We start from the raw sequence: 23,898 nt of genomic DNA on the forward strand, positions 1-23,898 counted from the left end.
GCTTCATTTGCTGACCATTCCCTCTACCAGCTGGAAACACAATGCCCCGTTAACACTAGCCATGGCTACAGGTCCAAACTGCATTCTGGCCACTTCCATCAATTGGCACAGATTCTAACAGGTCTGTTACATGTTTTTCAGATCCCCAACATGTAGCACATTTCCATGTTCTTTGCAATCAGTTTTGCTTCAGTGGCCCTGTGGATGTTTATGGATATTGGCATACTAAATCCTCCAATAAAAATAGTTCATTTTTTGAAAAAATATAATCTCAATAAGTCCTTTATGTTGTCCAAAAAAACATTTTCCCACTATTTTTCTCTTTTTTATCTTCACAGGTAGGTGGAGTGAATCATTAGCTGATGTAAAATTGCTACTAAAGTGTTTCCCTGGTGGGAAAAGCCAACTTGTGGACTAATGTCCTTGTCACCCCTCCTGATCAGTTCTCATTCAGGATGCAGCAGTAGGCCTTTCACCGTAGGGATGTCTGTGGTTTCTGCTTCCTCTGTTTCTTATGAAAGAAGATACTGAAGTACTCAAGAACCTGGCCATGCATATCAGCATGAGGGGGACCTTCATGGTTTACCAAGGTGCCTAAGTTATTGTTTTGAATATTTCTCAAGTGCACTCGAAATGCAAAACCACTACCATCAGCGGGCAACCAAGGGAGGAAATGGCCTCTTCTCACATCCTTCTCCTAAATGGAGAAAAGGTAATTAAAGCTTGGAGCTTAATAAGGACCATCTCCATTTGAAAAGCCTACTGTGAATTCAGTCTCCATACCTTTTACATCTTGCTCCTAACTGACTTCTACTTCGGACTCCCTTGAGTGGGAAATTGTGGACCGTTAGAACTAAAGGAACGCAGCTGCTTTCATTATATATCTCATTCATTCATTCTTTCATTCATTCCTCAAATACTAATTCAATACCTAAGTAACAGGGACAGTATTTCCTTTCTCTGCAAATCGTGCTGTTCCATGCAAAGGAATCAATGCTCTATGTTCCTGCAAACTGAGGACAAACAACGTGAGGTCAATGATCAGACAGTCCCTCCAGAAATGAGTCTCCAAAGGCAGGCCTTGTCATGCGAAAAGAGACACATCGAAATCCCAAATGTTCCCTTTGCACGTTGAAAGGAAGCCTTAGAGATCTGAACATAAGTCATAGGTTAAGGGAAACTGACATAAAGGAAGGTTCCAGAAGTTGGAAAGAGGAAGTAGAGAGCCTTTGGTAGAAGAGATGGGGTGCCTGATGTGAGGTCTGGCTTCACCCCCCAGGCTTGAAGCCTCAAGTTTTAGGTGGGTTGAGGAGGAAGCTGAAGGCAGACACGGCCCCTGTGCCAACGTGAGGCTAGAGGAACAAGGTAGAAATGGCCATATAACTTTATGGGCATGAAGAAGGTGCCTGTAATGGCACTGAGTCTCCTGCAGCTCCTGTAGGTCCCTGAATACTTGGAGGGTGTGGAAAGGAGGTGACAATACAGGCCGACAAGGTTTTGGGGGGATCCAGCAAGTGGGGAAGTGACCCTAGGCATCCAACGAGAGGTGCTGCCAGGCCTCAGAGATCTGCAGGGCAGTCAAAAGGCACAGTGGGGCCTGGTCAGCCTCGAGGGGGTCCCAGCAGCACAGGTAGTGACGGCATCACCTGATGGCCAAAGGCAAGCAGGACAACAAGCCCAGTCAGATGCAAGCACACAGATCTCCCTCCGCCACCAGGGCCTTTGTGCTTCCCTCACCTAGGTGCCAGCTTGGGAAGGAGGAAGGTGAGACAGGCAGGTCGCAAGACTCTCTGGGGCTTTCCTATTCTGTGCCTAGCACCATGCTTTTTTTTTTTTCTGGTCTCAGTTTCCTTCTCTGCTGGTCTAGTCCTCACCAGGACCCAAGCCCTGCACACTCTGAAACTGCCTGATGGGAACTTGATCTCTTGCTTGGCTTTTTCCAGTCAACCCCGCCTCTTTCTGGGGACTCACTCTTCTTTGCTAAATCTGTTGTGGATAACAGTTGGCCTGGAGTGCTAAAGCCGTTGACTCCCTCACTTCAAAATCTTCTGGGAAGCAGACGGGCTCACTTGTGTCGACTTCCCTGTCCTGCTGTGGGGGGACCCTCCTCAGGAAGGAGAGACGGGGGGCTTGATGGGGTCACTTGTGTCCATTTCCCTGTCCTGCTGGAGTGGGACCAGGTCACATTTCTATGACCCCTAACCTGCAGCAAATTGGACCAGGAGTGGACACAACCCAGCCTGGGCACTCCTGGGAATATGTGGACCTCGAAGACTCCAGGTAGGCCCTACTGGGCACCTGATGGATAATACCTAGAGCTGATATAAAGGGCCTGCTAGTCTAACTCCCAGTCAAGTGTGGGTGATGACATTTGCTTTAGTTATACAGCTCTAAGACTACACCCTTAAGGTGGCAAAGGCTGGTGGATGAGGGCTCTGTTTCTACCAGGGTATACTGGGCCACACCCACCCCTAATTATGCTGGGAATTGCATAACCCTGAGTTGCAGGGGCTTCTGGCTCTTTGAGGTGGTCCTGCAGACTGTCAGACTAACCAGGTGCACAGAGGAAAGGCTGAGCTTAGAGACAGGAAGATTTTATTCACACTTGAGTATCCTTGAACAGGACTTTGGGGTTTAGAATCCTGCATCTCTGTCAATCAGGGGAACGTTGCTGACCCTCACTGTATATTCTGATCGGATTCTATCCCTTTTAGAAAAGTAAAAACTGGCTTAACCCAATGGTGTCTGTGGTCTGGTCTTCTCATCAAACCAAGTTTACTACTCGTTAATCCAGAGGTCATGCAGCACTTCACACAGAAGTGATGAAAACCTGGAACTATTTCTATTATTCTCTCCGGAGCACACAGTGTGGGTCAGCTCCACATGCAGGGGGCAGGGAAAGGTGCCAGGATGCAGCCAGGCCAGCACCATCTTCTCTTGGATATATGGAGCAGAGGGCTGTGGGGGGAGCCTCAGAGCTCTATCATCACCTGAGGCCCCACGGAGGAGATGCTCCTATCCCCAAGGCCCAGGCAGCCCACTCCAAGGGTGTTTACACAGCTTCCCAAGCCTCTGACATCATGGAGAGAAAAGGCAGCAGCACTGGCTGACCTTTGAGTGTGCAGTGAAGCCATCCAGAATCCCTGAGAGAGAAATGGATTTTTGAACTCATTGGCTTTGAAGACTCCATCTGCCACCTGCTCTGGCAAGGTCAGGGTGTGTTGGATGCAGCCCTGAGCAGGCTGCCAGATTTCTGCAGGGCTCAGGGTTCAGTCCTAGCCTGGTGCCTCAGCCCCCAGCAGCGAAGAGCTTCTGGCAGGCCAGCCTCCCTTTGTACTAAATCCTAACTACCCCATATCTTCTCTCTCTCTCTCTCTCTGTCATTCTTACACTCATGCTTATATACACACATATACACGTCCAGAGGACTGCAACTTAATTGCCGTTTTTGTTTTAAAGCAGAAAATTTAACTGTTCTTAGTATAACAGCAACTTGCCTTTGAGGCCAAGGAAGAAAGGAGAAAGAACAGAACTGAAATACATGCATCTACATCCAGCCAGGTCACAAATGACTGTGTCCCCCAGTTTGAGGGGATGGCTCACCAGCAAGCGGGGGTGGGGGAGATCCAACCTTCCTTTTTCCCTCCATGACAAACATGATGGATGATGTTTCTTCGGGCGACAGTCCCATGAGGATACACAGCAATCCCTCAGAATGCGGGACATACATAATAACAGTCATACCTGGGAATTTTACGGAGCGTCTACTGCGTGCCAGCCACAGTGCTTCACATACATTAGATTGTTCAATCCTCACAACCACCCTTGTGGGACAGGCGCTATTACAGTCGCTTTACAGAGGAGAAAACTGAGACTCAGAAAGGGAAAAGCAAGCAACTGAGTGGCAGCACAGGGATTTCCATCTAGGTCCACCCAAGCCCAAAGTGAGCACTTCCAACCGCTCTGCCCATGGCCTCCTCCATCCTGACAGCTGTCAGCAAAGCGGGTCACCCCTCTGACACTGCTTTTCATCTCCTCCGGTACCAGTGCCCCAATTCTGCTCATTACAGGGAGAGTATTGCTTCCCCTCTCGGGATGGATCCCAAGTCCCCGGCATGTACTTCAAAGACACTGACAACAACAGGGCAGGGAAAGCCTCCCTTAGTTTGCCTTGCATATGGACATTTCATTTCCTTCGTTCTGCTGCAAGCGTTGAGAAAAGATCATTGTATTCGCGGAAGTAATTCCCGCTGCTGTAACAAACAACTCCCAAGTTTCCAGGGTTTAACCCTAAAAACACGTACTTTTCACATAACTGTCAAACACAGATTTGCAGTAAGCCAAGTGCTCAGGGTTTAAGGCATGTCTCCCCGGCAGCCAGTCATGCAGCGCTTTCTCCTCTTTCTACACATTCCCTCAGGTAAGGTGCAGGTGCTGCTGCTGGAGGGGTGGGGGGAGGGGGCGTACAGCATGCCCCCCACGGTCACTCCCTGGCAAGGCCACTGACACAGAAGTGCTTGTGCACAGAATCAGGGCTCCTGTCTCAGCTCCACGCCACACCCCTGATCCTCACTCCTCTCCCATCTCCTGTGTCCAAAGAGGCATACAGCCCTGACAGTCTTTGACTCTCCAGATTACAAATAAGAATGAAAGTCAGCAGTGACTTGTAAGGATGCAAAAAGTCTATTACAAGTACTCTAACTGCCGCTGCTAGTGACAGGCTCTGGCAGTTTAACGAGCCCGCAGATGGACTCCTTTGAGAACTCCACCAGGAGCTGAAGAAGTGAGGTGCGCTGTAGTCAGCACCAGTCTCCCAGCTACTTCTCAGGTGGCTCACAGGTTCTATGGTCTCCTGTAGGGATTAATTTTGAGCCTAGGAAAGAGTTTTTGCTTCAATGGCCCAAGGACAGAGATGTCCTCAGGGACCTGCAAATTAGGGGGGCCCCAGGCTCTCCTTGAGTATACCATCCCGAGGCCCTGAAGCTTAGAATCAGTCCACAGACCTGTCCTGCTCTTCACCTCCGGCACGATCGCCAACAACGAAAGACTGTCCCTTCATCCCCTGGGGCCTGCTGCCTGCATGTTTACTCAGACTCTCCTGACTGTCCAGGGCAGCAGAACCCACACTGGGCGAGGCTCTGGTCTTGACCTCTCAGGATGGCTTTGCAGGGAACAGAGCTGCCAGCCCTGGGAGGGTAAGAGGGAGTTCTCTGCCTGGAACCCACCTCCCGGGTGTTCCTGTTCCCAGGGGCTCAGTTCTCTTCACTTCCCAAGACCAGGAGGGCCTACTGCCTCACGGACAAGCTCATCCAAGCACGACAAACACTTGCTTCCTTTGTGTCCCTGTAGCACCTGATGTGGATGATAATGCTTATGTCTGGGCACTTCACTGACTAGTTTACACGCCATCCTCTCTCTCACGTATGGCCTGTAAGCTCTTTGAGGGAAGGAAAGGTTTCTTACATCTGTATTCTCTCTATCTAATATGGCATTTGTCCCACAGAAATGTCACTTAGTGAATGCAATTTATTTTTGAGAGAATGAATTAGTAAATAAAAGGAGTCACTGATTAAGGATGGATGGGGGAAGAATAAACGAGGAGGAAAGGATGGGGGAGTGTGAGTGAATGAATGAGGGTGGGAGGCAGAATGTCCACTGCCTCCACGTATCCACTCTCTTCTTCTGCCTTGCAACAAGAATCCTACTTTTCCAGTTGGGCACATTGCCACCAACAAAAAGAATACACTTCCAACTTCCCTTGCAACCACCTATGTCTATGTGACTAAGTTCTGTGACTAAAGTAAATGAAAGTAGCAATGCTGCATAAGACACCAAGGAAAATTCTTTAAAAAGGCATGTGTGTGCTTTTGGCTCCTGTCTTCACCTTTCTATGGCCTGGAAGATATGTGATGGTTGGAGCTTAGCAGCCATGTTGCTCAATGAGGTGACCTCAAAAAAACAAAACAAAACAAAACAAAACGAAACATCCCACACTGTGAAAGATAGAAGTCTAGATCTACGTTAATCACAGAGCCACTGTAGCAGCCTAGACAACCTTCCTTTGGACCTTTTTTACGTAAAAGAGAAATAAATTTCCATTTCACTTGTTATTTTGTGGTCTGTTGATTTGGGTTTTTTTTAAATCATATACACTTGATACTAACCAGTTTGCCCAGAATCACAGGTTCATGCTAGAGCCAGTCCTAGAATCCATGTTTCCTCTCTCCCAGTCTCAAGTTCTTTCTGATGCCAGCTGTAAGTCACTCTATGATAGCCTGAAACTCCACACTCACCCAGATCCCGCAGATGCCCTCCAAAGGTCAACCCAAAGCCATAACATGAAATAAAAGAGTCCTGAGCTTTTTTGAAAACAAAGTAAGAGATGATCCCTGATCAACGTTCAAAACCTACCAGACTTGCAGGGAGCACAGACTCAGCCTCAGATTGAGTGCAATTCCTGACACACAGCCCCAGGAAATGCAACCAGGGAAAACCATCGATGACCAAAGACCCTGGTACACTTACATTTTTGGTGGTTCTTGCATTGCAATAGTAAAGCATTTATTCTTCAAAGGGGAGCATGCGGGAGTAGGGTCTTACCTCCACCAGGGAATGCCAGTGTGCAATGGGCTTGCGCGGATATGACAACATTTCGCTCCAGTGGTCTCTGCCCAGCCTCTCAGCTTCGTTGCCTACTTGACACACGCCGATGATCTCATTGTGACCTACACTGTGAAAATGGTCCACAATAGTTTTTTTCCTAAAATTTTGGTATGTAAGAGCAGCAACTACTCAATTAAACTGATAGAGGAATTAGGGAAGGGGTGGTCCTTTTCATTCCATAATTTAAAACTACAGGCCAAGCTTTAGAGCCACTTGGACTTGGGATCCAATACTGCACTCGGGGACACAGAGAGGAAGACCAGAATCTGGCTCTCACACACCTTGTCTGTTGTAACACTGGCATGGCTTAGCTTGTTCCCAAGAACCCTGTGCTGGAAGAACTCCCTGATGCATGCAAAGGATGCCACTTCTGGTTCCAAAATGAGCTTGACCTCAGGCCTCCAAATCCATGTAATGAAAAGGGGCCATGTGAAAGGAGTTTCTTGCGCTAATGGCTGCTTCACTCCTGCAAGAGGGAACCAAGTATAGGTAAGGGAGAAGCTCTGAGTCTGGCAGCTGTAGCCTTGAGCTCACAAAGGGGGTGGCGTGGAGGAGGCTCCTGGGTCTTCTTGCAACCCCTTTTTTTAGAGAACATGTTGTGTTTTCATGCTCTTCCCTCCTTCCTTCCAAGCCCAGCTTTGCTTCTTTACCCAACTTGAGTTCCCTATTGCAGAAGATACTCAGCTCCTTTAATACTTAGCTAGTATTTCTGAGACATCCCTGGATAGATCTCTGCTTTGGACCATTTCTTTTCTCCTTGCAGTTTTTGGTTAGAAATCCTTTGCACGAATCCAGAATGACATGGCCCATTCTTTAACATTCTGGGATCCAAATTCACACACTTTTTCTCTTTCTTTTTCCTTTCTGAAAAGATGAGGGATTTTTCTCCTATTTGTGTATAGGGAGCAAAGGGGAGACAAGGGTGGAGAAGTAGTGTGAAGGGTATTGGATTCTATGCTCATTAAAATCAGTTGCATGCAGAAGCCCCATGAATTCTGCCATGGATTTTTCCAGTCCAGATTCATGAGTTTACTGAGAATTAAACTGAAGCAGAGCTCACATAATCAGATTTGTCAATGTGGGAAACTTGGCAATAGCTTGAAAAATACTGGCTCAGCCTTCCATGGCTGGTGGGCAATGTCCTCTCCTATGGCCCAACACTTTTGGTGTTGTGTGTTGTCCAGAGGAGACAGGATGAGGTCTACTGCCCAGCGTGGGCTGTCACACCCATGGGCAGCTGAGCCAACCCATGTGCTCTCTGGGTTGTAAGACAATTATGCTTTACCCAGGCATCTGCTGGAAAGAGTGTTCAGGGCACTGAGGCTGCCTTACTGACATTTCAGGGGTCTGAGGGAAAATTTTTAGCTGCAAATAATATTGTAAGATATTAGAAGTCGGAGTGATTTTTTTTTTTTTTTATAATTGTGCCCAGACCACGTGGGAGGTTTCCAATTAAAAACAGACTTTGCATTTCAGTCTAATGACTGGTTTAACATGTATAATTCCCTGTTGGTACTTCCTCTGCATATTAAAATGACTGTTTTTCAAATCCATCCTTTAAATACACAATTGGCTACAATGCAAGCTATAAATATCTCTTCTGTGCTGTATTAATTAGAAAGTTGAGCATCTTATACATTTTAATGTACCCTGTCATCCATACTGATTCTAGCATTTTCAAGAGAACATTTCTGTGTTTGCTTTCAGACTTAAGTGGTTAGAAATGATCTTTAGTAAACACGTTGGGAGAAGGGAAAAAAAAGAACGAAGTTATGTATTTAGAAATGTTGATAGTCTGGGTAAAGTAATCATTCTGCTGTTTCGAGTGGAATCTTACTGATAAAGGCCAGGTAGGATTGCCTGAGAGAAGATTAAGCTCTGTGGGGCCACAGTTCTCTAACGTGAGATTCTAGGGGGTGTGCAGGGATGGAGAGGGGAAGAAGTGGAGGTGGGGGAGGATGGAGGAGGAGAAAGAAATGAGAAAGGGGACAGTTTAGAGACAACTTGGTAACCTGACTCTACAGCATGGCTTGTAAAATGGCGACTCCTTGCCACTCAGCTCTCAGTGTGCTGCTCACCCGACTCTTCCTATGGCTGCACTAAGACACCAGCCAAGAATTCACAACTGCCGCCCCCCTCCCCCAGCCCTGGGCACAGTGGATTTGCAATGAGAAACAGCCCCAGCATCTCACCGGTCGTAGTCCATGACTGCTATGGACAAATGGATTTGGTCAATGCTCTCAGGAGGGACGTCAAAGACTATGGCTTCATTGTAAATAGGATTCAGGGTGTTCCTCTTGGTGGACGTTTTCCTCTTCTTCAGTCGTCTGCCATCACACATCAGTGAGACTTTCACATAGGGATCTGTACAGACCATGAGAAGCAGGGGTACTGTGAGGATACATGCAGATTCAGGCCAGCTGTTTCATCATTGCTAGTTTCAAGGACCATGGTATGCAGAACACCTTTACCTGCCTGAAGATTGGAGTTTGAGGATTTTAATTAGTACGATGTCTGGGCAGCAACTGGAGCTGGGATAATTAAGTCATTCAATCAGGAAAAAGCACAGGACACTCTCTCCTCAAAATGTGTGGAATTTAAAAATAGTGTGAAAACATCTGTTACCGAATTAGAAATGTTCCAGCTAGGATTCAGGACCTGCCTGGCTGCCACAAGAAGGGAAATGCAAAGCCATTTCCAAAGCATGGGTAAACAGGCTGCAGGCCCTGACTTGGAACCACCCAGGAAATCTTTTCCTAAAAACCCAGCCTTTAGGATAGGGAAAAGCTAAGTTCCTAGAGGACAGGGAAAACTTGGGTTGGGGTGGGGGTGGGTATCCTTCAGTGCAGGGGCCTCAAGCCCTAGAGATGCCTGCAGTCGGGTTGCAAAGGGGGAAGCAGTTCGGCGGGTCAGGGAGAGAAAGGACGCAGGCTTGCTTGCGGTGCCATGCTGAGATGGGGTGACAGGTGACAAGGCTGGTCTCTGCTTCAGGTGGGACTTTCCTGGTTTCACCTCACTATTCTCCTGCTCAGTGGGGAGTCCTTCTTGCTTCACTTGCATAACCATGTGTTGTCCTGACACCCATACACTGTCTGGGGGGACTTAGAGGGCCAGAAGAGGCCATATCTTTTTTTCTGCTTGAATTAAAACACTGGCATCCAGGAAGCTAAATATATTGTATCTTTTGATTTCAGCGACCAAAATGCAGTGGACTGGGCATTCTGCAACCACATTTTGGGAGCCCCTGAAGAGGTGGCTTATGAACTTGTATAAAAGGAACTGCATATCAGGGTATTTTCTGTTAGGGTTTTAAGGGTACATGCTTGATTCACTGGAAAAATCAAACTGCATAGTTCACTGATGGACCTTTTACATAAGGATATTGGATATCAATCTTCTAAAAGCCTGAGGTGATGATTGCTTGTATGTGAGGAAAGACCCAATTAGATAAGCTATATCAGCATGTGCAGACTGTAGGTGCAGTCCACAATTAAGTGAAGGAGAAGACCTGAGAGAGACTAATGGTAATAATAATGACAGCCAACACTGGGGAGCATTTAGTGTGTGCCAGGCACCGCGCTTAGGCACTGCCCACTTAATCCCGTAACAACCCAGAGCCAGATACTATTATTACCCTCAATTTTACAGATGGAGAACAGAAAGCCCAGAAAGACTAAGTGACTTGCCCAAGGTCACACAGTTACTAGGTCTAGGACTAGGATTAAACCTGGGCAGTTTGGTTCCAAAGTCCATGCACTTTATTACTCTACTAGAAGCTTCATAAGGTGCTACACAAGAACCATAGGAGGAAATCTGAATTTGAGGTTGTCCCACCTGAGGCTCCTGTTATGTCCATTGCCTTTAAATTCCTTGCTTTTATAATGGTGATGGTCAGCCTGCCAGCCGTGGGAAGATAGCAGAGGGAAAACATCAGCTCTCCGAGATCCACGTTGTCCTGTTGAGAAAGCACAAACTGAAGCATTAGAAAGTGTCTGCAGCCTGGAGCACACAGAAGCAGGGGCAGGGCAGCACTGCAAGGGCCCACACTTCCCCCTCTGCTCATCTCCTGAATCCCTGGTGTCTTTCCCCTTCACGTTGCCCATCGCATGAAGGACAGTAAATGCCCCCACTTTGGGAGCCCTCTCCCTAAGGAAGCACACTCATCTTTAGATGGCAGAGCTGCAGAGGCCATCCAGGGCTCTGACCCCTCTATCCAGCTACCTGTGGCCCTGCACAGCCTCACATAGGTCCTGTAGTACACAGCGGCCCCCAGAGCAGAAGACCCCACAGCCTTAATTATCCCCCACGGAGTCCCCCACGTGGCTCCACTCATATCCCCACCATGGTCCACACAGAGTCCCCAGGACAAAGCTACACAAAGAGGTGCACCACCTTGCTACCCCACTGGCAGCCCAGACAAGCTCTGCACACAGCCCTCTCTCCTGCAGCCTCGTGCACTCTCTCAAACAGGTCTCCGCACAGCCCCTTGGAGACTCCCCAACCCTGGTTTCCTACATAGCTTCACCCACAGTTTTTCCCACAGGCCCCATGTAGCCCCACAAAGTCCTCCAAATAGTCACTGTCCATAGGCATCCTTCCCCTATAGCCCCACACACCCTCCTCACAGACCCCCCTAAAGTTTGCTGCAATACCTCTGTACATTCCTGCAAACACTCTCCATCCCAACACCCCTCCCCCCGCCACACCCCTCCACCCACCAGAACATCACACATCCTGGTCACACGCAACCTGTACAGACCAGCACGTGGCTCCGCTGGACCCTGCAAACATCTAGTCCCTACAGGGCTCTAGACAGGGACCCTGCAGCAGTCTGAGAGCAGCAGCCTGTGACCCCACACATCCACAGCCCTGGACACACCTGGACACCTGCCCAGCCCTGTGTAGTCTCCAGGTAGGGAGTGATAGGTGGGGACCCAGACCCCACAGCCCGGTCCCCCGTTTGCTGCAGCTCTTGCCTTCTCTTGGTGTGTCTCTAAGAAGCCCTATTTCCCTCTGCTGGGGTAAAACATCTCCCCGGGCAGTGTGCAGCCATTCAAATAGGTCAGAAGACACCGTTCTCTTTTGCCTTTTAGCCCGGGGAAAGTATTACCAGAAAGGAAAAAAAAAAAAGCCAGTTCATTTAGTTTCAATTTCTGTGATACCTGAGGTTATCGAGCTGGGTGTCTGTGTCTAATTAATACAGTTTCGTACTGACAATGCTCTGGGGAGTCCGGTTTTTGCCCTCAACATCCACAGCCTCCCCTCCCCTTCTTGATTCTCCAAGGATGCCTCTATTTTTAGAAGCACAGACTCAGCTCTGTAAGGTCACCTCGCCCAGCCTCCCTCCTTGACCGCTTCTGCAGGAGAATGAGGAGAATGCAGTCTGTTTGGTCACTAAGGCAGATGGATCACTCTGTATCCTCAAGCTGTGCCTGCTTCATGTAAATAAATGACCTCTTCTTGCAAGCATACCGGGCTCTTCTGGTTCCTGGATCCCTAATATCAAGAGACTCAGGTAGCTGGGCCTTTCCCCCTGGGGTGGAGGTGAGGGGAGAGATGAGAACTCCACAGGAGCTGGGGTGTCACACGGGGCACGTGCTGGATTGCTTTGTGCTCCTGGGTTCCTGACTGCAGGAGGAGGATCTGCTGTCACTATTATCCTGCCCCAATAATCTTGGTTTCACAAAGTAAAACAGGAGTAACCAAAACCATACCTGTGAAGCTTCATCATAATTTTTTCAGCATGCAATTTCTGAGGCCCCACACTGCACAAGCTCTGTAGGACTTGAGATGTGACAATGTATCTGCTCCAGTCCCTGCCCTTAAGGCCAAAGCACATAACTGAATGTAACATGTCAAGTTACTTATGTCCTAAGTACACTTTTCCCCAACGTAAACCTCATTCACAAATATTTATATTATATAGCTGTTTGCTCATGAGGTAAAAGAAAAAAAAATACACTTCAGATTTGATTATATATTCAGAATGTGAACTAGGGCTAATGTCCACTTTTGTACTTAAAAAAAAAAAAAAAAAAACCTGGGCAAATTAAAGAAATATTATCAGAGCAAGGACTTCCCTGGTGGCTCAGTGGTTAAGAATCCTCCTGTCAATGCAGGGGACATGGGTTCTATCCCTAGTCTGGGAAGATCCCACATGCTGCGGAACAGCTAAGCCTGTGTGCCACAACTACTGAGCCTGTGCTCTAGAACCTGTGTGCTGCAACTACAGAAGCCCGAGCGTCTAGAGCCCATGTTCTACAACAAGATAAGTCACTGCAAAGAGAAGCCCACTTACCACAACGAAGAGTAGCCCCCACTCACTGCAACTAGAGAAAGCCTGCTCACAGCAATGAAGACCCAATGCAACAAATAAATAAATAAAATTAATAATAAAAATAAAATAAAAAAAATTAAGTTAATCCAAAAGAAGGCAGAAGAAAAGGAAAACGGAGTAAAACCAGAAGAGGTAAATATGATAGAAATAGAAAACAAATAGTAAGATGGTAAATTTAAACTCAACTATTTCAATAATTACATTAAATATAAAAGATCTAAGCATTCAAATAAAAGGCAAAGATTATTTAATTCAATAAAATAGCAAGACCCAATATTATGCTCTGTACAAGAAATTTAATTTAAATATAAAGATAGAAGTACATTAAAAGTAAAAGAATAAAAAAAAAAAGATATGCCATACTAACACTAATAAAAAGAAATCTGGAGTGGTTAAATTAATATCAGACAAAGTATATGTAAGAGCAATGAATATTACCAGGGATAAAGTCATTTCCTTCTGATAAATAGGTCAATTCATCACAAGCACATAACAATTCTAAATATTTATGCACCTTACAGCACACTCTCAAAATACATGAAGCAAAAAGTGATAGAATTGTGAGGATAAACAAGCTGTAGTCAGAGATTTGAATACTTGAACAACACTATCAACTAACTTGGCCTAATTAGTGGCATTGAAGAAACACTCTACCAAACAACAATAGAATACACACTCTTTTCAAGTGTATCCAGAACACTGAACAAGATAGTTCATATTATGGGCCATAAAACAAGTCTATATTCAATTTGAGAAGATTCAAAGTATATTTTCTGGTTGCAATGGAAATGAATTAGAAATCAATAACAAACATATCTGGGAAATCTCTAAATATTTGGGAACTAAATAATATACTTCTAAATAACCAATGGGTCAAAAGGGAAATCAAAAGAGAAATTAGAAAGTATTTTGAACTGCACTGAAATGAGAACACAACAAAAATTTGTGGAGGCAGCTAAAGCAGTATTCAGAGGGAAATTTATACCACTAAAATGCTTATATTACACAAGAGGAAAAACATCAAATCACTGACCTCAGCTTCTACTTTAAGAAACCAGAAAATACAAACAAATTAAGAGCAAAATAAGCAGAAGAAAGGAAATAATAAATATTAGATAGAATAATGTAAAGATGTATATTTTAAACAATACAGTAGTTTTTTTAGTAAAGAACCAATAAGTACACGTAATAAGCCATCACTGAGGATAAACTGTTACCATAAAAATACTTAATTCAAAAACAGGCAGGGGGGCTTCCTAGGTGGCGCAGTGGTTAAGAATCCACCTGCCAATGCAGGGGACACAGGTTCGTTCCCTGCTCCAGGAAGATCCCACATGCCACGGAGCAACTAAGCCCGCGTGCCAAAAAAAAAAAAAAAAAAAAAACAGGCAGGAAAAAAAGAAGAAAAAAAAAAAGAACTAAAGTACAGGTGGAACAAAGAGAAAAGACAGACAAACACTATCTTATTGATAGTTACATTAAATGTATATACCTGATAACTTCAAATGAAAGGATATAAATTTTCTGATAGGATCATAAAGCAAGACCCAATTATATATGCTGTCTATAAGAAATCCACTTAAAATATGACAAAGATAGGTTTAAAGGATGACAAAAATTAGGCCATGTAAACATTAATCAAAAGAAAGCTGGAGTGGCTATATTAACATCAAGATTTCACACCAAGGAATATGACCAGGAAGGAAGTGGATATTTCACTGACAAAGCCTAAAATCATCAAGAGGACATAATCTTTTTTTTTAAGCTCTTTATTAGAATATTATTGCTTTACACTGTTGTGTCAGTTTTTGCTGTACAACGAAGTTAATCAGCTGTATTTATGTATATATATCCCCATATCCCCTCAATCCCGTGACTCCTTCCCACCCTCCCTATCCCAGCCCTCTAAGTCATCACCCATCATGAAGTCGATCTCCCTGTGTTATGCAGCAGCTTCCCACTAGCTATCTATTTTACATTTGGTAGCATATATATGTCAATGCTACTCTCTCACTTTGTCACAGCTTCCCCTTTGCCCCCCTCCCCCCTGTGAAAAGGACATAATCTTAAATGTGTATGCTTCTAATAACAGACCTTCAAAATATATTAAACAAATCTGATAGAATTAAGAGGAGAAATAGGCAAGCCCACAAGCAGAGTTAGACATTCCAACACTGCTCTATCAGTAATTCATTGAACAAGCAAGTGGAAAAGAAGGATATAAAAAACCTGAACGATATTATCGACCAAACTTATGTAATTGATATGTACTCAACCTATTAATACTCCATCAAACAACAGCAAAACATTCTTTTCAAACATACACTAAACATTCATGAAGATACATCGTATTCTGGGTCACTTAAAAAATTCTCAATAAATTCAAAATGAATGAAAACATACAAAGTATGCTCTAACAATAATAAAATTAAAGTAGAATTCATTCATAAATATTAATGAATATAAATATTTGAAAAATCTCCAAATATTTGAAAATTAAATAATACTTTTCTAAGTTACCTAGAGGTCAAAGAAAAAAATCATAAGGGATATTAAAAATTATTTTGAACACAATGGTAGTGGTTACATGACTATATACATGTGACAAAACTTGTACACTTAACTTCAAATTGGTTGATTTTATTGTACATGAACTAATGGGGATTAAAAAATTCTGAAAAGACAGATTTTAGAGAGGACTATATTTTTGTCTTCTAGTTTTATTGTCTTGAGTTCAGAGAATATGCCCCGAATGGTTTTAACCATTTAAAAACTTATCCCATTCATTTGTGCTCAAATGTGTCTTCTGAAAATAATGCCTATTCTCTATTTGTAGGGGAAATATTTCTATATGTCTATTAAATAAAACTCGTTAATTTTGTATCCAAATCATCTTCCTCTTAGAATTTACTATGATTTTGTCTTTTAAAATATGGTTTCTTCCCATTCCATTGTTTCACAACCAAACTATTAGCAAACATTTAAACTATGCTTAAAATATTTATTTCTCTGCTCACTGCAGTTTCATAAAACCCATATCATCCCCCATTTTTAGATACATTTTTCATTTTGCTTGTGTATGTCCCTGAATACTTTTTTTTCCAGTGAGGGTTCACATGTAGTTAAAGTAATCTTTATTGTGCTCTAATTCTTAAAAGAAAGTTAGCTGAGCAGAGAATTTAGGTTAAAATGATTTTATCTTAGAATCTTTTACTTTGTCACAATATCTTCTAGTACTTCATGTTCCAGCTGGGGTGTTTGATGCCATTCTTTTGTAGATTTTTTCCCTCAAGGAGGTTTTAAGATTGTCTCTTTGTACTTTTACTTTGTACTTGTACCTTCTGAAATTTCCCCAAAAGGTATTTAGATATCTTGTTTTCACTGATTTTGCTTGGTTCTCAGTGACTGATGTTAATTAGAATTTTTTCTCTTGCTTTAATCTCTTTTTCTCTAGTGATCAGTTGATCTATTTGTTTACTTTGGACCTTCTCTTTCATGTTGTTTTCCTCAGATTCTAGGACATCCCTAATTGTCTATTTTTATAACTGAAGGGTCAAAGCAAAAATCTTTTACAGCTCATTTTGTGAGGAGCCTCATGAAGGAGTCGAGGCAATCTCATATTTTCATCTGATATATATAACCGGACATTCTGAAGAATTATTCTTTAATACTATTTGTATGATATTAACATCACCAAAATTATTGAACTTTGCTGTTGTTTGACGGAGTATTAATAGGTAGAGTAAATACCAATTACATCAGGCTGGTCGATAATATTGTTCAAATTTTTTATATCCTTACTTCTTTTCTGCTTGCTTGTTCAATGAATTACTGATACAGCAGCTGGTCTCACAGAATTGCTTGGTATAGGAATAATCCCAACATGTTTGGTGTTGGAAGTGTTGTGAGTGTGGTAGTAGTATAGAGTAAAAGAGAAGCACACAGGAAGAGAACTGTAGGTGTTTCCCCACACAAATGCTTCAAAATGAGATTAAGGGAAAATTTTTAACTTTAAATACATAACATGTAATGAAATAAGGCTGGTTAACAGTGATCAAAGCATCTATCTAAAGAACTTGGAAAAAGAACAAATTAAACCCAAAGTAAGCAGAAGGAAGGAAATAATAAATTTAAGAGCAGAAATTAATGAAACAGAAAACAAATATGTTTAAAGAAAATCAAAGAAGCCAAAAGTTAGCTTTGGAAAGGCTAAATAAAAACTGCTAACCTCTGTCAAAACAGATAAAAAAAGAGGGGGCAGGGAGAAAAGGCAAAAATAATCATTTTGTGGTTGAAATGCAACACCACAATGGATCTTTACTAAAAGCATTAAAAAGATAATAAAAAGATTTTATAAACAACTTTACACTCACAGATGTTAAAAATTAGACACTGTACACATTTTTCAAAACACAAAACTTATAAAACCTATATAAGAAGAATTAAAGACTGAATTTCTATGGCTCACTAAAGAAATTGAATCTCTAATTAAACACCTCACAATAAAGAAAATTTCAGGCTCAGTTGGGTTCACTGGTGAATTCTATTAAAGTTTTATGGAAGAAATACAGCCAATATTATGTAACACTTTCAGAGAACAGAAAAAGAGGGGACACTCCTCAATTTATTTTTTGAAGATATCATATTTTGGGTACCTAATTCGGAGGCAGCCATTACAAGAAAAGCAAAATTACAGACCAATTTTACTCACGAACTGAGATTTTTAAAAAATTAAACAAAATACTAGAAAACTGAATGTAGAAAAACATGAAAATGATACTACTTTACTCATGCATATGTTTTATCTCAAGTTTATAAGGTTTATTTAACATATGAAGTTTTAAAAATATAATTGTCCATAGTAACAGAATAGAGGAAAAGTCATATAATTACCTAAATGAATGTAGAAAAGTATGATACAAAATCAACAATCTACTTATGATAAAAGTTTTTAACAAACCAGATATGGAAGAGGAATTTGCTTATCTGATGGAGGGCCTCTAAAAACAAGGCTACAGCATTGGTGTACTTACTGGTGAAATGTGAAAAGCTTCCCAATTAATGTAAGAAATTAGACACATTACTACTTCTATTCTACACTGTATTTGAGGTCCTAGCTAGGGAAATAAGGTATGAAAAAGAAATAAAAGGTATAAAGTTTTAACATGATTTCATTCTGTCATTTATTGTTAGATGATACTATGTATAAAGAAATTTTAAAAAAATCACAAAAACTTGGGAATTCCCTGGGGGTCCAGTGGCTAGGACTCTGAGCTTTCGCTGCCAAGGGCCGGGTTCATTCCTTGGCTGGGGAACTAAGATCCCACAAGCTGCGTGGTGTGGGCAAAAATAAAAACAATAAAAAATAAAAAACCCTACAGATAAATTATTAGAATTAATAAGCATGTTTATTGATGACTGGTGGATTGATGGCTATGAGACAAGTAAATAAAAATAGATTTCATTTTGATGTATCAGAAAAAGCAGGTTAAAAAAATAGAAAAAATACCTCACTTAAAACAGCATCAGAAAACATCAAAACCTTGGAATAAATTTACCAAAGTAGTCCACTATTTCTTTATAGAAAAAAGATAAAGCATTATTGAGTAAAGTTAAAGAAGGTCTAAATAAATGAAGAGATATACCATGTCCATAGATTGGAAGAACTCAATATTATACAGATGTTCTCCAAAATGGTCTACAGGCTAAATGTAATTCCAATCAGATTACAATTTGACAAACTGATTCTAAATTTAATTTGGACATGCAAAGTGCCAAGGGCAGTCAAGATTCTCTTGGAGAAGAACAAATTGGGAGATCTTACTCTACTGAATAGGAAAACTTACTAGAATGCTACTGGACTAGTGCAGAATTTGTGCAGGGCAAATAAACCCATGGAGTTGTACAGGGAGCTCAGAAACTGACTCATGCATGCGTGGACATTTGTCTTATGTTCTCTTCATTTGCCTCTCCACCCACTCCCTGCTCTCTGCCCCCAAAGGCTGTCCTCTACAGAAAGAAAGAAAACCTAATATATCAAGAAACTTCAATATCTGACAGAGTTTGGGACAAGTTAGTGATAGTTACATGAACATACACACCCACACACAGCAACTAAAATCAAGAGATAATTCATTTGCTTGTTCTCATTTAACACACATTTCTGGAATGCAATTATTTGCCAGGCACTCTTCGGGGTGCTGGGAATCCATCAGGGAACCAGACAGGCAAAAGTCGCTTGCTATCAAGAATCTTATATTTCTTATGTGTGAAGTTTGACAATGAGCAAAATAAATTATACACACACACACACATACACACATACACACATGTATATATACACATATATACATACACATAAATACACGTATGCACAATAAAATACAGAGAAGAAAAAAATTAAGAAGAGGGATTAGGTCGTGTTGAAGAGTTAGATAAAATAAGTGGGGGAAGGCTTCACAAGAGAATGCCTTTTTGAGTGAGGACCTGTAGAAATGAGGTGAGAAAGCTCGTAATGCAACTAACTGGGGGAGATTGCACACAGACCAAGGAGCAGGTGCAGATGCCCTGAGGTGGGAGTGTACCTGCTATGTCCGAGGAAAGGAAAGGAGACAGGGAGGAAGGAAGAGAGTAACAATGGTGAGGTCACAGAGGTTGTGAAGGACCAGATCGTGCAGGTCATCAAAAGAATTCTGGCTTATGCTCTGAGTGGGAATGGAAGTCGTGAAAAGGACTGAAGCAGAAAAGCAACACAACGTGACTTTATTTTAACAGGATCACTCAGCCTGCTGTGCTGAGAATAGTCTCAAGGGACAAGGGCAGCAGCAGGGCCATCAGTTAGGAGATTACTGCAACAAACCTGGTGAGAGGTGGTGTGGCTTGGTCCAGAGATAGCAGTGGTGAGAGGTCATCAGATTTTTAAGATGAAACAACAGGATTTTCTAACAGATTAAATGATAGAAAGAGAGCAGTGAAGGCTGATTCCAGTCTTTTTGGCCTGAGTTAATGAAAAGGTGGAATTGCCATTAACCCTCATTTCTCAATGGAGAGGGAGAAGGAACTGGCTATGGGAAGAGACCAAGAACTCAGTTCTGCATACGTTACATGTACAGTCAAATGGGGATGTCAGGTAGCTAATTGATATGAGTATGGAGATCAGGGGAAGAGCCAGGCTAGAGATACAAATGACCAGCTCCTGCGGGGAACAGAGAGAATATAATCACAGTACATGGTTCAGCTATAAACTAAGTTTATGCAATAATGATGTAGATATGAATAATTATTTCTACAAATTTATGGTATTACTATTTTGAGAAGATGGAAAATGGTAGAGTGTGCATGTTTGTGTAGTGCATTGATGAGCTAAATCTTCAACTTCTATAATAAAATTCAATAGGACTCTAAAACTAAAAGTAAATGGAGCATTTAAAAAATAGGGAGGTATATTTTGAAATAAACCATTGAAAGTATTTTCTTTGAAGAGTGGGAATTGAGGCTGGGGGGAGGTATAAAACATAAAGAGGACTTGTTATTTAAAAGCCCTGAAGCCTGGACAAACAGTACAACAGAATGAAGCTGAGTTCAAGTCTTAGTTGCCTCCCTGTTATCCAACGTTACATAAACTACATAATTTCTCAGTATCTCAGTTCGCTGCTATCAGTTTCCTCATTTGGAAACTGGAATTAATATCTAAAGCCTAGGGTTGTTTAAAAGATTAAATGAGAAAACACATCTGCAGTAAATATGAGGCGGCTATTATTATTACATTTGATTATATGTTTCTCACTCTCACTGGCCTGGGTACTCTTCCAGGGGAAGTCCCACTTACCCACCTCTCCTAGTGGCTGACATTTAGGAGTAGATTAGTCAGTATTTCTTGAACTGATGCACAAATGAAGAGGAGGTGCAAGTGTTCTTGGATATCTGCTGCAGCCTCAGTAACCCAGCTTCCTCCAGACTTTGGGTCAAATTTCCAGGAAGCCACCAAGCTATAGGACATCTGGTCACCACCCACCCTGATATTCCCCAGCACTACTGACTCACTGAGAAATCCTGTTCTTACAGAGTCTCTTACAAAAACAAAAACCCTTGTGAGATAAAGCAGCAAGACATCATCTATCAAGTGGAGAAGAAACCCCAGTTGCAACATTTCTCCCAAGTGTCATTAATTCTCACTGTAACAATCACACTAATGGCCCAAACCTGGCCCACCTGTAACACGGAAGCTCCTGATGACGTGGCCATTCAGGTTTTTCAGAAACTCCAGCTGTATTCCTGATACTTGCCCCAGACATGACAAAATTGGCAAAAACACCCCTTTTCAGTGACAGATCCTACCAATAATTCGCCTGCACTGTTAAAGTAACTGTTGGTTGCACTTTATTTATAGATATTAACATGATTAATTGCACTGGAAGTGTTCCTGGAGGATGACGCTCCCTGAACTGGTGCTGCGGCACGAGTGAACCCAGCAGCCCTCACAGAGCACTGGGAGAGGACTGCCATCAGCCCACTCCTTTTCCTTTTCTGAATCATTCCCTCAAATGATTCTAGGTCTAATTCCATAGGGCTGGCCCTACATTAGAAAGTACTACTCTGATATGCTCAGCTAGGAATGGACAGGAGAATAACATCACGTATACGTAAAGCACTTTACGGCTGACCAAAAACATTCACGTCACTATCTTATCTGATCTTACCTGGTTCCCTGGTTTAAAATGCCACTTAAGTATGGATGACTCCAACATTTATACCCCAGCCTCTTCCCTGCATTTAACCTCATACATCCCAGTGCTTTCTTTAGATGTCTACTTAACTATCTAATAGGCATCTCGATCTTAATATTTCAAAAATGGAGCTGATTTCCTTCTCCTGCCCCCAGCCTTCCTACCAGTCTTTTTCATCTCAGTTTGGTAAACACATCTTCCCAGAAGCTCCCCAAATCTGGTAGTCATCAGATTTATATTCCTCCTCTTCTCTCACCCTCCCACATCTGCAAGTCATGTTATTTCTCCCTCCAAAAATATCTAGAGCCTGTCCAATTTTCTCCTTCTCTATGTTGCTACCCTGTTCCAAAATACCATCACCTCTCTCACGTAACTCCTGCAGAACCGTGAAGACAAAAGGAGAAGTGAGTCCATGAGTCAGGATGGCTGCTATGATATGCTCACATCATGTGATGCTATATGGCTCACAGTTGCTTGGGCTGGAAGGAAGCCTCCGTTGCTTCCTCACGTATCATCAGGCTTGCCCTGCAACATGATTTAGTCTGGGATTCTCAGTCTGGACTGGTGCACTGGTGAGGACTCAGAGAACTGGTTCCACCTGTGGAGGGGACATCATGCACTGTTCCCGACCTCCCCACATGATTGGGGCTTCCCCTCCCAGGCTTCTAAGAGTATGACCTAGGGGCTGGAGAGCTCACACACCTCCACTATACAGGAAGCCAGCGGCTGTGTCCCAGAGCAGCAATGGCAGATAGGATTGATGATAAGAATAACACAAAGAAGAGGGAATTCCCTGGTGATCTGATGGTTAGGACTTCATGCTCTCACTGCCGTGGGCCCAGGTTCAATCCCTAGTCGGGGAACTAAGATCCCACACAGCAAGTGGTGCAGCAAAAACAAACAACAACAACAACAAAAAACACAAAGAAAAATTTAATGATAACGATAAGAGTTCAATCTGAGCAACTTCTTTGCCTTCCTGTAAAAAAGAAGTAGCTTTGGTTTTACCCTGATAAAATTTGGGCACTTCATATTTCAAAATGCTACCCAACACAGCCAGGGAAGAAGTTGCCCTTGACAGACACACTCTTCTGTGACATAGTCAACCACGTCTCACTGAGGGCTTTCTCGGTGCTCAGCTCTTCTTAGCACTAGATGGTAAAGGGAAAGCTTGGCAACTGGCTTGTGCCCCATAGGAACTGACTGTCTAGGACGACAAACAGTGCTTCACCACAGGCTATGCTCAGGGCCCTACCAGGTAAAGACCCAAGAGTAAAGGGCTGTGCCCTTTTCCTGGGAAAGTAAGTTTGGTGCTCATCTCAGTAATGATATCAGGATTAATTAGTTAAAAAGCATTGTTCCGAAGGCCCTAAAAACATCATTGAGTCTTCACGGGTTCATTAAAAACAGGCGGTAATAGACTAACATCACTTCCTTTTTTGATTTGGGTTATGTGACTCACACATCAGGGCACTCTTGTAAGGCGCAGTGAATGTGGACCTCCGCCCAACATCTGGTAAGCTCTCTCCTGATCTCCCTGTAGATGATCTGGATAAATTTAGGCCAGATGACAGTAAAACATGGCGAATTCATGTCCAGCTGGACAACCATACGTAAAGGGTGCTGACTATGATTCAACAACTTGGGTATTATCCAGTTCTGTGACCTTATCAATAACTTAGAAGATGACACAGAATTTGAACATGACACAGTAGGCGTAATAAGTACACTGGACTCCAGAATCAAGATCTATAAAAATCCTGACAGGTAGGTGAGATGGTTAAAGCCTAACAATATGAATTTATCAAGATCAATTATTTCACTGCCTAAAAAGTCAATAGTGCAACCTCTGAAGTAGATGCAACCTAACAATGTGAGCGCAAAAGGCTTTATGGTTTAATCTTGTTTTGAATCAAAATGTGATATAGCTCCCAGGAACTAATTTTGCTTTAGGCTGCATCAATAGAGGTACAGTCTAAGGAGGGAGTTTATGGGAGGGAGGTTATACACCAGCCACAACACACCTTAAAACTGAATTCTGTTCTGGACATCTCCATTTTAGAGATATGTAATCGCCTAGAAGATGGTGAGAAGAGCAGCCACCATAGGAGGGGCTCAGGATTGCATGAGGAGCAATGAGGAGCTATTAAGCTTTCAGGAAAAGATTCAAGA

General features: G+C 42.8%; 1 protein-coding gene across 1 annotated transcript in view; it reads right to left on the reverse strand.

Annotated features, from left to right (window-relative positions):
• Positions 1–6,561: 6,561 nt before the first annotated feature.
• Positions 6,562–23,898, reverse strand: part of SYT9 (synaptotagmin 9) — a 138,177-nt gene continuing 120,840 nt past the window's right edge. Inside the window, exons 4-6 of the mRNA XM_057749347.1 lie at positions 10,498–10,618; positions 8,856–9,027; positions 6,562–6,730 (exon numbers count right to left, since the gene is read on the reverse strand). Of these exons, the coding sequence (XP_057605330.1) occupies positions 6,562–6,730; positions 8,856–9,027; positions 10,498–10,618 (462 nt within the window). The remainder of the gene's footprint in view (positions 6,731–8,855; positions 9,028–10,497; positions 10,619–23,898) is intronic.

This window comes from Hippopotamus amphibius, chromosome 9, assembly GCF_030028045.1.
Source record: "Hippopotamus amphibius kiboko isolate mHipAmp2 chromosome 9, mHipAmp2.hap2, whole genome shotgun sequence".
Taxonomy (NCBI): Eukaryota; Metazoa; Chordata; class Mammalia; order Artiodactyla; family Hippopotamidae; genus Hippopotamus; species Hippopotamus amphibius.